The sequence below is a fragment of the Calonectris borealis genome, chromosome Z (assembly GCF_964195595.1).
Source record: "Calonectris borealis chromosome Z, bCalBor7.hap1.2, whole genome shotgun sequence".
NCBI classification, from domain to species: domain Eukaryota; kingdom Metazoa; phylum Chordata; class Aves; order Procellariiformes; family Procellariidae; genus Calonectris; species Calonectris borealis.
Window position 1 is genome coordinate 68163910 of NC_134352.1, and position 14583 is coordinate 68178492.

General features: G+C 39.4%; 1 protein-coding gene across 9 annotated transcripts in view; it reads left to right on the top strand.

Moving 5' to 3' along the window:
* ARL15 (ARF like GTPase 15) overlaps window positions 1-14583 on the top strand; it is a 225568-nt gene that overhangs the window by 140862 nt on the left and 70123 nt on the right. The window contains exon 7 of one of the 9 annotated variants that reach the window (XM_075137596.1): window positions 9080-9401. The exons of the other annotated variants lie outside the window; for them this stretch is intronic. Coding sequence (XP_074993697.1) covers window positions 9080-9202 — 123 coding nt within the window. The 3' untranslated portion in view covers window positions 9203-9401. Of the gene's footprint in view, window positions 1-9079; window positions 9402-14583 lie in introns of those variants that run through there. 9 annotated transcript variants of the gene reach the window in all.

The following is a 14583-nucleotide window of genomic DNA, read 5'->3' on the forward strand; positions in this document are numbered from 1 at the left end:
CAGAACTGTAGAACTGGGATTTTACAAGATGAAGACTCATAAGGGTTTTGCAGGCTGGTAACGGACTGTTATAAGGGAGTTTTGCTGTTGTTTTACCATGGAGATGGTGTCTGAATTTTTCAGGGGAAGTGCAAATTTGCTGTGCTCTTGATAGTTCTTTCAATATTAATGCTTCCTGGTTTGAAAAGCTCTTATTTACTTCCAGCTACTTCTATTTACTTCCCTTCCTGCAAAAGAAGGGTAGGAAGTAGGAGGGAGTCTTTTGCTAGCTCCTTAAAAAGTTTTGGAGACTTGAGCAAGTTATAAGCTGTTGAAAATTGTCATAGTCTGTCGAGCTTTTCCTTTGAACAATGTGTTCCTGGATTCCTGCCAAAATCACTAAGCGTTATTAGCACAACACTTGAACCATCTTAGTGTCTTGCGTCAGTATGACACACACAATTTAAACTCCAGACAGGACACAGATAAAATAGTGGTGGCTACGGCTGCAGCTGCTTTCCTCCCTCTGAATACCCTTTGGCCCAGACAAAGGTGTCCTGGGGCAGGTAATCAGAAAAGCATGAGATCAGGTGTCGTGTCTGATGACTGATGTTAATAATCTGTGCTTTCATAATCGCTCGTTACTGAGGAAGGAATTCTGACCTACCCAAGGCTACTGTGTTGTGAATCCTTTCCGGCGTCCTTCTTCTTCTGAAGATGCCTAAACATCTTTTGAAGCCTGGCCCTAAAACCAGGAATAAAGCCCCAAATAGGAATTTCTCACCCTGTTTTGCACCGTGCATTGCTCCCACTGAAATCAACTGCCTTTTGGTAATTGTGGATTTCAGTGTGGGAAAATTAAACTAAAATTGAGGGCTTCTGGCTTTCTAACTGAATGATAGAAAAGTAAATCTCTGCTGATTAGCCACAGAGTGTCAGGCAAATTGCATGGTTATGCTTTCTTCATGTGGTCTAACCTGTGGAGATAGAGAACTCATTCTCCAGAGGCTGCCCACTTGCATGGAATCGAGGAGGCATCTTTACAGAAAATAGGATTTGATGTGTGTAATGATTTTAGTATCTTAATGGCAACTAAGAGGGCAAAATGCAGACTTGCATAAGCAGCCTTACCTCACATTTTCCTCACTTCTGAGTGCTTGATTTTACAACCTTACTGAAATTTTGGGAGCAGGGGATGATAATTGGTGTGGAATTGTGAGGTTAACATATGGAGGGACTTCACTGCTAATGGCTGCAGACTTGCTTTTAGAGAAACAGCTTTAAATTTGTTTCAAATGGTGAGACCAATACTTCTGGCAGCTGGTTTGATGCACAATCAATAGGTACGGACAGCAAAGGAGTAATGTTCAAGCTAGCAGCAATGGACTCTTGGAAAAGTTTTTTAGGTTAGAGGAAGAGTAGGCCTGGCAGTGCCACTTCTGACTCTGATATGGGTGTGTTCATTCACAGAGCACATGCCAGTTGGCTAGTTTGGGTTTGCATTCTTGCATTGTGCTTTATGTTTTCTTACATATTCAAATTAATGAAAATCCTATAGGCCAGGTGAAATGGTTTAGTGAAATGGATGTGGCCAGCAGGCTGGATGCTTGACATACCTCCTTCGGAAGAGAAAGCTTCCAGGTCTGAAAGTTAGGACTGCTATGGTAGTCTTCTGCACTTTAGCAACCAGGCTGTATTGTGTAGAATACAGCCATTAGAAAAATTCAGAAGCCTTTAAGAGTTCGGGGTGGAATGAGGGAAGCAAGAGGCTTAAGCTGGACATGTAAAAAATGTGTCTATTTCTCACAAAATATAGATGAGTGGATGAAGGTGAAGAGAATGAATAAACAGCAGATGGAAATCCTGCAGACTGGAGCAGGCCAGAAAAATAATCACTTTGTCATTGAGTATGACTCCATGTATTTTTTTTCAAGACTCCCCACGTCATGCCTTTGAGCATCTTCTCTAACCAGGTCATGAAGAGCCTTGTGATGATGTCCAGAACACTTTTGTTTTCTGCAGCGCCCCATTTGTTGTCATGTGCGGAACATTTTCCTAATAAATGATTTTACGTTTTTTAGCCTTACCATCCTCTGAGACTGAATAATTGATTTCCAGCAGACCTGCTTTTTGTGTGCTTAAACTTAGGTTAGTATGTGCCAAAATAACAATGATGTGCCAATATCTCTTGAATTTTTTTACGGAGAAAGAGAAACACTGATTGTGTTGCTTTTTTAAATGTACGTGGCAATATATTCAGTGATATATCTGAACCATTAATAATCATTGCAATTCCATGTTAAGAGTTGCAAACTTGTAATTAAGTGAAGTAAACTCATTTTTATGTAATGTTGATAATGCTGGCAGATAAGGATAAGACAGGGTATTGCATGACAAATGAGGGTTATTTAGTGATATGTTCTATTACTTTGGCTGGAGTTGGCTGCCTGGCAGAATTTCTTCTGCTTTTGAAAAGGGAGAGACATCTTGCTTACCTATTCTCTCGTTCTTTATTTGATAAAGTGTGAAATTACATTTTGTTTTGTTTTGTTTTCCCCTGGGAGTCTGGAGTTTGCTGTTTTCTGTCTTAAAATTATTGGATGCCTCTCTTCTGATGGATGTTTCTGCACAGTTGCACATGTTTTCTATCATCATAGAACAGATTTAATGCTTAGTGTTAAGTTTTGGATTAGCAACGTAACTACTATATTAGAATCAGTAATTTCGTCTTATGAAGGTGAAGAAAAAGAACAATTGCAAGTCGAGACCTAAAGTTTATATAAATGTTTCTGGAATTCTAAACACATCATTTCCTAGATTGAAACAGCAGGTTTCTTAATGTTTTTTGTTTCAAAAAATACACAAAAAGCTGGGGAACTTTCTTTTTAATTTGGATGAAAAATTTCCTTGTACGAAGGAAAGATAATAGTGAAAACCCTCAGAATAGGACAAAGGAATGTTCAGACTTCACATTTTCTATACAAATTCTTGATGTAAACCTTATATTGGCCAAGCCTTCTATAGATGAGAAGTATAGAAGAGTTTAGAGGACTTGGAATGCAGAATACCTGGATCTACCCACAAAGTTGTTTCCAAAAGACTGAAGCATTGTGGTGGATGATGTAACATTAGGAAGTATGCCAAGAAAGGTGTCACTTAAGGCTTGTCTACATGGAGAAATAACCCAAAATATCTATCAAGGAATAGCTCTTCTGCAGTCGCTCTCTGAGAGGATGTTAAAAGTGCCTTTTTCACTTCACTTTGAAAGTGGACTAAGCTAAACTACAGAAAAGCTTTTAGTAAGAGTGTCCGTGGGGGAGTTTGGATGGAATAGCTGTAGTACTTCCACTTTTTCACAATCCCTTCCCCACATAGACAAGCCGCTACAACAGTTTCGACCATTTCTAGGAGAATTTTCCTTTTGAGTTTGTGACAGCACAGAGCTTCCAAAAACCTTTTAACTGTATTTATGAAGTAATAAAGAGATAAATGAAGGCTCTCAAAAATGATATGAATGTAACTTAATGCTGGGCATGACCAGTTAAATATGCTATACAAACATTGATCATAAATTTCTACCTCATACATGGTAGCAAAATACAGGGAAATCAATTCAACCTGTACAACTTTTGAGATTATAAAACTCCTGTATTTTTGGCATGGAGGAGGCCAAAACTTTTTCAGATAAGCTAGATGGAAAGTCAGGTTCTGGAATCCTTCAGCCTTTAAGGCTGAATCTGAGTAACAAAGCAAAACACATACCATGAACACAGTCAGGAACAGTAGTCTAAGGTATTTGAGCACCAGCCTAAGAAAAGTGCTGTTGCATGTTTGATGCTGAAAAAGGTGGTGCTCAGCAGCATCTCACCAGAAGAACTGAAACTGTGAACAGGATTCAATTTATCATCCTTGCCGCTACCATCTCAACAGGTCCTTCTAATATTAGAAAACGTAGTTTTGTAAGTGCTTCAAAAATAATGTTTACCACTCTCATCAAAGAGGCCTTGTTAGGTAGGTATATATTATTCTAATGTATCATTTTGCATGTTTGCAATAAGATTAAATTGCTTTATAGTAAAACTCCCATGTTTAAAAGCTTTCAACTGTACATACTATACTAAGGTTTAAAATAGGATTCACGAGCAGAAGATAGCATAATTCATTATGAATCCTTTTTAAAAAGTGGGTTAAATGCATTCTTCTCTGCGTGAAGGAACTTCCTTGTTAATCCAGTACCAGATTCCCATACTGTTCTCATGCTTTTCCCTGCTTCAAACAGGGTATTTCTACCTCTTCCGCAGCAGAGAACTCATGTGCCAGTAAGAGTTCAGTACGAACAGGCAGCATTGTGGAGTTTCCCAATGGGACGATGTGTCTTTTTAATGTTATTTAGATTCTCAGCTCCTTGGGAAAGGTACAGACCCTAGCCCGTATGTTGAGTACTGTGTGAAAAATACTGGTGTGTCAGAAATTGAGGAAACCTGCAGGTTTTCGTGTTCGCAGCGTGTGACCTGCCCTGGCCGAAGCACCCAGCAGCTCCCGAGAGGGCCCTGCAGCGTGCCGAATGCGACGCAGGCGGCAGGGTCTGTCAGGCTTCCCCCGGTGGAAACCCCTCTGCTGCAGAGAGCCGACAGTTGTTCTTGCCTACTTTTTACATGGTAAAATATTTATCCTCCAGTTTTGTTTGCAAAAGAGTTCTGCGAAATGTATCACTTGTATATAAGAGCCCGTCTTAGCGGTAGGACAGGAAGGCTATTAATGACTGGGAAGTTGTCAAAGAGCAAAGCTTAGTAGAGCTAAAATAGTAAAGAAATTGATCCCACTCCTCCGCCAGTTTAGTCTGCGTGTATTATCTGAATGCGATGCCGTTCATAGTCAAAACAACATGGGCAGCTATAATAGATTAAAACTGCTTTTTGTCTTTTTCTTCTTGAAAGACCAAACTTTTCTCTTGCCGTGTTTGTGACTTTCCTTCAAGAACATAGGGCTAGACTTTACGGTTTGTTTAGCTATGAAGGGATGACAGACTAGGGGGGTGGTAAGGGGAGCTTAGTTTTGGAATGTAAATACATGTAGAGCTCTTCTTTTGTTTAGCATCTCTTTAAACTAAGACAAAAAAAATCAGTGAATGAATGAATAGCAGCATGGTGAAATACCTAAATGTTTGAGTTAAAATTTTTGGATGTTTGAAATCCTATTTGGATCCTTTTCCCAGATCGCAGTGCATTCATATGCACTCAGCAGGAAACTTCATGGAGATGCACATTTGGGCAGAAGGTCTTTGGCGGTGCCTTTTTCTTAACTTGTGTCTTTTCTTCTTTTGAAGAAAGTAATGGCTTAAGTCTGACTGAAGAACAATCTTTTTTGTATGTTCCTTATAAGAATTTACTTATGGTTCACAGATTTTACCCACCATCTATGTCTGCAGTCCTTTGGATTTAAAACAGCATATATCCCACTGCAGACAACAGGAAACGCCAAATTAAAGACTTAATGACATACTGCTGAAAGAAGACAAAAGGTGACAAATTATAAAACAGCCAGCTAAACTTTTAAAGAAAAAGCTGAAAAAAATCCCACATTCAAACAGCTTGAAAAGTATAAGGATATTGTTACACTTGCAGACATGTTAATAGAAATTAGACTGCATCATGCTGAATATAAACTTAAGCATTTGAAAAGAACTAACAGGTTTCAAAAAATAGTAATTTCCTAGAACAATGAAAACAAGCTTCTGGGTTTTAAAAAAAAAAGTGAATACTTTGATATGTTTTAACCTTGTTGTTATTGGTGACTAAACCACAGACTCCATTTTTGTAATTGTGAAACCAGTGAATGTGTGACTTCTACCCTTTAAAAATTATTAACCTCTGTCGCTGATGCAAGTGCAGTTGTGTTCGCTTTCCCTGCGGTCGCGCCCTGGCTGTGTGCTCCAGCCTGGCAGCCTCTGGCGTGATTTACAATGGGTGGAGCATCTTTTGATCTCCTGTTGAGTTTCTGGAGAGATGGTGGAAGAGGAGTGAGATGAGTGAAAAAGAGAAGGGAGGGGGAAGTACACAGATGAAAAAGCAAGGTGGCAGACCTTCCCTTTCTGATCCCAGTGGCCTTGATCCTCTAATTTATTTAATCATTCTAATATTTACATTCTTTCATGGTAAACATAGTATGTTTTAGTATCCTTGGTGTCATGAACTTAGTTTTGGACTGTAACACTTAGTAACTTAACATGAGGTGCTGCTTCTGGTTGGGAAGTGGCTAGAATGTGAACAATGGTAGTTTTGAGGACAGTTGCATTGCATTTACATTTACATTAGGTACTGTTCCCAGTTTACCTTAAGGATTTGTACTTAAAGGGTTACCTACTCAGTGGCTTACTGATACAAGTCTGAAATCAGATCAGAGGGAATCTGTCAGTAACTTCACTATAAACAATCATCACGATAGGACTGTGGTGAATCTTTTTATTCATATACTCCTAGAATTATTTTTCTATATTCCTGTCACTGCCACTGCAATATTTAGAAATACATGGCACCCATTTGATTGATAAATACTGTTGATGCATTGGGGTTTTTTGCTTTTTTTTTACGCTTCGGAAAAAAGAGGAATGATTGCTTGGGGATTCCTAGTGGAATCAAATTGCATATTAAGAGAGAGGGAGAGGTCTTTGTTCATGACTCCACTTCTCATGAAAAGAAATGTTTAAATAGGAGTATTTGCAGGCTTATGTGAAGTATAGTATTCATCTAACTCCACTTATGATGATAAATTCCATTGCTCACCTAATACTCAAACAAGCATCTTCATCCTCTGTATATGTCTCTATACTCCAAAGAAACTTGCCATTTTTTTTTTGGGGGGGGGGGGTTATATATATATAAAAACTCCAGTCATCTGCCAGTGTGCTGAGAATATTCTGACCAGCTTCATCTCCTTTTTAGATATTGTCTGCATGCATCTGTTGTTTGTGTTGTTACACGTGCATTGTAAGCTCTGGGGCTGAGCTGCTGTTTTGTATGTGCAGCATCTATTGCAATGGGTACAAGACAACAGATGTGCATCGGGCAATGCAGTAAAACAAAATAATGAACAAGTGTGTATGTGTCAGATGAGCCGCTGTCATTGTGAATGTGCAGCACTGAGAAACATCGTGGGATGAGTGAAATAGAGAAGACCAAATAAGTTATTTTATTTGGCATTGTTCTTGATAATATGAGAGGCCAATTTTATTTCTTTGGTTTAAAGCTGGACTGAAACATTTACCCCACCTCTTCCCATATGGAAAAAAGTTTGCCATTGCAAAAGCACTGCTTTTTGACTGCTCCAGCAGTTAGAAACTTGCTTGATTTTTAGTTGGGCTTGCTTTTATAAAGTGTCAAAGTCCTTTTGATGTTCGTCTTTTAATACAGTGCTCCTCAAAATGTTTTTAAGCTGGAGTGCTACCTAGACTTTTTAAAAAATACGCGGATAGTCAAACTCAAAGTATAGTCATTGCTTGATGTTTTGTGCTCTCGAGGGTGTTATCCAGGCTAGTTTTGAAGAATTGAACAGCCACACTGTATTTATGTGCATCGTAGGAGAAATACAGATTTGTGAACTCTCTTGGGCTGGAGCTGAGTTGTAATAGATGTCTATACAGCATATCGTATAGTGGGGCCCCAGTCTCTAGTGGGGTTTATAAATTCTACCATGATAAAAATAATAAAGGAGAATCTTCCTGAAAAGATAATTTAGCCTGAGGGTGTTGCCTTTTTGTGCATATATACAAACACACACACACACATACGCGCGCGCGCTCATCTAGTCAGTTATTAGCAGTTCAGCCAAAATTTTTGTTTTAATACCTATGGAGCTATTAATTCCTCATTTGAAATAGAGGAAATGTGAAAATTGAGAGGAATACTCCAAATTTAATTTACAAAAAGTGAAAAGCAAAGATGAAATATGGGAACTGATTTTAAAAAAAAAAAGTTTGTTTCTCTTATTCATATGACAAAAAATATTAATCGGAGTATTCCCTAGTGATTTGCAGCATCTGGTAGAAATGGAGCAGCAGCAAAAGCCTGGAATATGATAATCTTGCAGAAGAAATGAGTAACCACAAACAGTATTTAGCAAGTGAATTTTAAGTTTTAAAATGTAGGCTTTCTTCTTGTATAGTTCTGCCAGAAAGCAAAAACAAACAAGCAAAAAATCGGTAATCTGAGACAGATCTGAGACAAGCTACTGGGAAGGAAGTTTCCTGATGATGAACACTACCTTCTCACAGCAACAAGGAAAGGGCCACTAGTCCCTCGAGAAGGAGACAGTGAATGTAACTGGGTTTGAGGTGGTTGGTTGGCATGGAGAGGAGGAAGGAGAAGAGAGATGCAAAGAAGCAGTAACAGGATGAGGGGTGTTCCTTCTTTAGGACTTTCCACCTTTCCATTTGCGGTTGGAGGAAGATGAGAGCCAGCTGTTGGCTCACCTGGGTTTTTCAGGAGCCTCTGGCTCCTAAAATTAAACTTCATGGGTGTGGAGAACATCTTTTTGTTACATTTAGGTACTAGCAAATAGAAATAGTTTGTAGGTTCTGCTGAAAAACAAATAATAGTTACACCCAAAGCTAATTTTGTATTAAAGGAAAGTACATACTTTCTGAGCAAGTTCAGGTACAATATTCCAACCATACCAGCATAAAATTAGCTCTCTTTACAGCTATAGTTTCTCTTGATGCAAATATTATTTTAAACTTAGTTTAGAGTCTGTGGAGAGTGCCTGGTGGTTAGTCCTAAAAACTGTCCTGTATTTATGCCCAGAAGCTGGCTGCCCAGTGTGTTACAGCCGTGACTTCAAAAGCCAGTTTGCAGGAGGGGGAAACAGTGGTTTTACTCCTGTGCCACTTCAGCCTTGGGTCTGAACTGCAAAGCTGCCAAAATTGCTAGTAATCGTGGTAGTGTGAATCAGGGGGTTTGTTTCTTTATTACTGAGAATGCCAGCTATTCCAGAAGTTAAGCAAGGCCCTCGATTAAATTTGCACAGGCCATCAAACTATCATCAAATGGCATCAACTTTTAGTAAGATATGGTCAGAATTATCTTCTGCAATGCAATCCCTACAGGCATCGAAGGAATGGTGCTGTGAAGAACAGACCTGCCACTGGCAACGCTCCAGCCCTGCAGATGTGAGGCGGAGGAGGTTCTGCAGGATTAGGGGAGTGGAGAATATGCTGTGTTCAGCCTGAAAACTCTACCCTGGTTTACAATTCTAGGTTGCTCAATATGGATAGAGGCTGTCAGAAATGAAGAATGTTTCACAAAATTGTTTAGGCAAAAAGTGAAAGCAAAAGATGAAACAAAAAGTTGAACCATGTTTGCAGTAATGTAGAAAACAATCATAGTTCAGCCTATGTACAAAAGGGCTTGTAACTTCTCAAAAATGCTTAAATAAATAAATAAAAATCCATGATCTTAAGACCAGCCCCATCAAAATTGTCAAATGTGTTTTGAATGAACTATTTTAATGGTCGGTTTGCCATGTATTTTTTTTCATGTCGTTGAAACACGTGGTGCAACGGACATTTTAAAGTGATTTATTACTGTTATCTTGGCTGCCACCACTATTCTGTGTTGAGCCAGTGGGATTCTTCACCACTCCACTGAAGTTTTCTAACCACTGAAATGCAACATAACACAAAACCTAACCAAACATCCATAGCTTAACCTACGCACTTCTTGAAATGGAGAACCCAGTTCCTCACTGCCTGGTCTGATTTTCTCAGGGCATGTGGTCGGTTTTTTGTTTGTTTTTGTGTTGTGTTTTTGGTTTTTTTTCTCCTGGTGTTGGTCCTATGGCACCCTATATACAGCAAAGTAAAAAGCAAAACACAACAAACACCCACCCCTCCAAAAAAAACCCCTGCGCTTATTTTTGTTAACTAGAAAAGTCAAGGTCTTTATTTTAAACTTAAGAACTGTATTGTTTTATAAGTAGAAAGCATTCACCTAGCTTTTCGCCAGGTTGCTTGCTCTCCTGTATGAGCCTTACAGTACCTTTCCCTTGTGATGGCCTGCTCACAGGGATGTTCGGTTTAGCTGCCGTTCTTTTGGAAGTTCGTACCCTGCTCCCCAATTGCTGCTTCTTGAAATTTGCCAGTTACGCAGCTAGCAACCTGAAGTAGCCATTCATTACTTGGTGGGTGTCTCTTTCCTCCCAGACAATATGTTTTCCTCTTGTGTTTTCACTCTTAATACGCTTGTATAGCACTTACCAAAACAGATCCAAACAACGTGATGGGTGTTATGTGTCAATGATAGTCAAAGTCATGGTGCTTAAACCGCTTTGCAAAAGTTTGGGTTTCCTCAGTGTTCTGAGGTGTATTTGGAAACAATTAGGTCTATTTTTAGGAAAGAGATCCTTTGGAGTCTGAACAGTTTTTCTTATTCCAGACTGAAAAATTCCAACAAAAGCAAGTTTTCTATTGAGTGGTTTAAATAGTTCTGGGAAATGGCAATCTAGATTAATTTTTTTTTATTCCAACTTTGCTGTAAAATCATCTGAAAGATACTGTTACCGCAACACTAATTAAATACGTAGTGTAATAATCCTCAGACAAATGCTGAGTTTTATAGGTAAATTTGTATTATTGTCATGTATCTACCAGGACACAGATTTCAATCAGGGTTGGGGGGCGGGGGAAGTCTTGTCATGTGTAGTATGTATGTTTTGCTGAAATCATTTGCAAATAACCGCATCTGTTAGCTATTGGTGTCCCTGCTTAATAGGCAAGTTTAAAATAATTGCTTATACTTATGTGCTTCTGATTCTTTCTTTTGCAAAACAGATGAACCTCTGTATTCCAAGAATTGTTCCAAATCATATTTTCTGGCAGTGCTCTTACTTTTAGTCATTGTATGAATTAAAATATGCTTTCCAGCTCTTGCCTAAGTTGTCAGAAAAAAGTCTCTGTAGAATTAACATGCATACAGTTTTTGCAATCTTCTCTTTTTCTTTTTTTTTCTTTTAAGCAATGTTAAATTTGCTTGAGCAACATCTCTTGTTTTGACTAGTGGAAGATCTAAAAATACACTACTGTATTGACTGAACTAATTACATTTCAGTTCTAGCCACTACCATCTGGATCTCTTTCTTTCTGGTTACATTTTCATTGCACAGATTGCACACGAGTGATTAGCGCCGTGAGCGAGTTGTCCAAATTTTGTTCTGGGTGTTAGCAGCAGCTCGGCAGAGCCACATGCAAGTTGCTGTGCCTTTTGTCTTCCTCTGTGGATACTACATTTCAGTTGGAGGGTCCCCAGGTCAGCAGGGATGTGGAGAAAGTGGGGAGGATCCAGCGGCAAGCTGCCAGGGTGGCCAGGGGCCACCTTCTTACCAAGAGAGGCTACAAGGGAGCTGGGCTTCTCTAGTCTGATAAGAGAAGGCTAAAACACAATCAGAATAGTTGCTCGCTTGAGAAGCAGTTAGAAAGATATACTATATATACTATAGAAATCAAACTTTTCTTGGTAGAGGCAGGTAAGGAGCTCTAATAATAATAACTAGAAGTTGTGGCTTGGGCAGCTCAGGCTGGACATCAGGAAGGAAATCTCCCCTAGGAGAGCATGGCTGCACTGGGATAGAGGGGTTGTGGAGTCTCTCTTCGGAGGTTTTCAAGACTCGCGGAGATAAAGCCACAGCTGGCCTGCCTGGTGATGGTTTTATTCCAGGCTCCTGCCTGAAGTTACGCCAAGTGAGCTCCAGAGGTCCTGTTTGCCTTTGCTGGGGTTCCTTGATGGCCGTGAGCAGAACCTGGGTGGGATCTGTGATTCCTACCAGTGAATTATAGGCAAAATTTTCTGCTCAAGGCAGGTGCTCTGCCAGGCCACGCATTTCAGCCTTGGTAAAAAGCTATTACAGAACTGAAACTTTCTCCCTCAACCTTTTCAATCCATGCATCACTGAAATTGAGAATTTTACATGCCTCGCTATGGTATATAACAGATACCCAAGTGGTACAGTTTAGCTGTGACAAATTGCAGGCCAAGGCGTGTGCTGCCTGAGGGAACCTAGCTGAAGCTATCAAGTTGAGTTCAGGTAGAAGGCCCTCCTGAGCTTGGGTGAAGGGTTCTGTTCCACAGGTGTACATTAGGCAGTAGTGCTTGCATGAAGTCTTAGGGTAACCGTTGGCAATACTTTGCACTTCTTTTTCTCTTCTTTCTGCTGTTCCTAAGGTCATTTTCACATAGTCTTTTCTGTCTCAGTGTTGTAACATATAGCTTTTTGCCATTAGCAAAATGTCTCGGGATAGCTTGTGGGTAAAAGACTGAAACTAGAGAGAAATGGGATGGCATGACTGTGTCCCCATCAGTGAAGAGCAAAGGTCTTTTGATTAGGAGCCTAATAACGTGTAAGCTAGCATTGCCTCTAAGAAGTCTATAGAAAGCTTTCAAAACACAGGAGGTGTTTAAATTGTACCGGCCCAAGTCACAGGATTTGCTGTAGAAAGTGTTCAAAAAGCAGTATTTTAAGATCCAAGGTCTTGCAAACCACCAGTGTTAGCAAAAACGATGATATTCTCCCAAGCGACTTGTAGAAAAAGAACTGATATAGTCGCCTTGGTCTCCGTTTGTTTTATAATACAAACTAGTTCCTTCAAAGAGACCTCAGCGTACAAGCTTAACTAATCATCGCATTTGGACAGCCATCTTTCCTCCTCTTAACTCTTGTTCTTCAAGACGCCTGATTTTAGGGACTAACATCTCGTTAATGGATGCTGTTAAGACTATTGCTACATGCCAGCTTTTACTGGTATGTCAATTTGAAGTCTTTAATATTAGTTGAGTGGAATTGTTACCTGAAGATGTGTTGCAAGTAGACCTCATGACCAGAACAGGCAGTATTTGAGTTACTAAACTTTATATCTTAACAATGTAAACTTAGTCCAATTTATTCAACCTTATTGACTATCTTTTGTTCGTATGTTCATGTGATACTGTAGTACAGATAATAAGTGGTCATATTCACTGCAGAAATCTTTTTTTTTTTTTTTTTTGTGAACCAGCCAATAATTTAAGAATAAGCACATTTTAGGGGAGGCTGTCAACAGCAAATAAGGTACGAAGCAGTGCTGATCAACTGGGAGCTATGTACTACGGTGAGGTATGAAGAATTCTCAAACAATTCCAGTGATGCATGGGTTGAAAAGGTTGATGGAGAAAGTTTCAATTACATACTGGATTTAAGGAGCCAGCTTGATTTTTTTTTTTTTTTGATTTTTTGATTTTCATTTTTTCCCCCAGCCCTGTCCTTGGCCACTTTTTCCTCATTCCCAATAGCTGTACTAACACTGCTGTTGGAGGCGGAGGGTGGAGATGTCTTTGCTGTAAACAGAATCACTGAAATTCTGCATCCTTTGATGCACCCTCCTCTCTTTTCGAAGAGAGAGATGTTTATTCTACGGTGGCTCCATGATCCATTTCACAGTGCAGCCGCACTGTGCTGTCACGCAGAAAGGGTGGGAACTTCTTCCAGTCACTCTGTTGCAGAAACTGCAGAAACTTCTCTCTTTCCCGAGAAGTGAAAACTTGAGCTAGTTCTGCTTCCACACTGCTAGCTGTTTTCTATCCTATTATACTACCCAACTGTTTGCCAGTCAATACTATATTAACATCTAATACCATTTTCCCCTCCAATTATTTTCCTTGTGTTTACAAAGCAAGGCTAAAACATTATTTTTTTCATTTTGTATAGGTCTCTCTTCTGTGTTTAGTCATTGGGCCAAAGCATCTTCTCTTCAAGAGGGATCAAAACCAGTTTGTCAGTGATAGCACAAGGTTTATGACCTGCTCCATGGGGCATAATTAAACATGGAATTCAGCCCCTTTTTAAGAATAACTTTGACACATCTGGTTGAAACAGTTTTAGTGCAGCGAGAAGATAAGTAGAAGTTTCTTTGCACAGTAGATTAGTTTCAGATGAGGTATAGTTCCCCTCAAATTCAGGTTCACATAAAAAGTACACCAATGGGACAGCCACCCAAGAAAAGTGCATAGTCATCCATTGAAAATGTGAAAATAAATGGTAGGCCTGCAGTGCAATAAAATAAGAAAGAAAAAACCAAAGATATTGTCACAGCCCCAGAAGGAAATGTGGGGTAATCGCCCAGAAAAGGAGAAGGACCAGGACTGAATTCTTTTACAAAATCCCTATTCTTTCCCTGCTTTCTTTGCCAGAGCACCTCTGATCCAGTTTTATTCCATGTTCCCCTTCAGTGTGTTCGTGTTTTTACAGATATAGCACATTTTATGACACCCACTAAAGTTATCTGCTGTGAAATTCAATTGTTTAAATACGTTGTCCTTTTGTTACCCTTTTCTAATGGTTTGCCAATACATACTGCTTTCTCATCAGATGCCGATAGTCCCTTTAGTAGACTTTACTATTCTGTAAAATGGTGATGAACACATAATATGGCTGATAGGTAGTGAAGTACAAAGTAGTAGTTTCAGTTGTTTCACTTTGCTCTTGAATAGAAAATACGGTCTGTGTCTGTTTAATATTCACTAGGCTATCCTGGTGTTTAAGGCATGTTGCTGGTAGATACCCTTCTGAACATTCAGGCATATT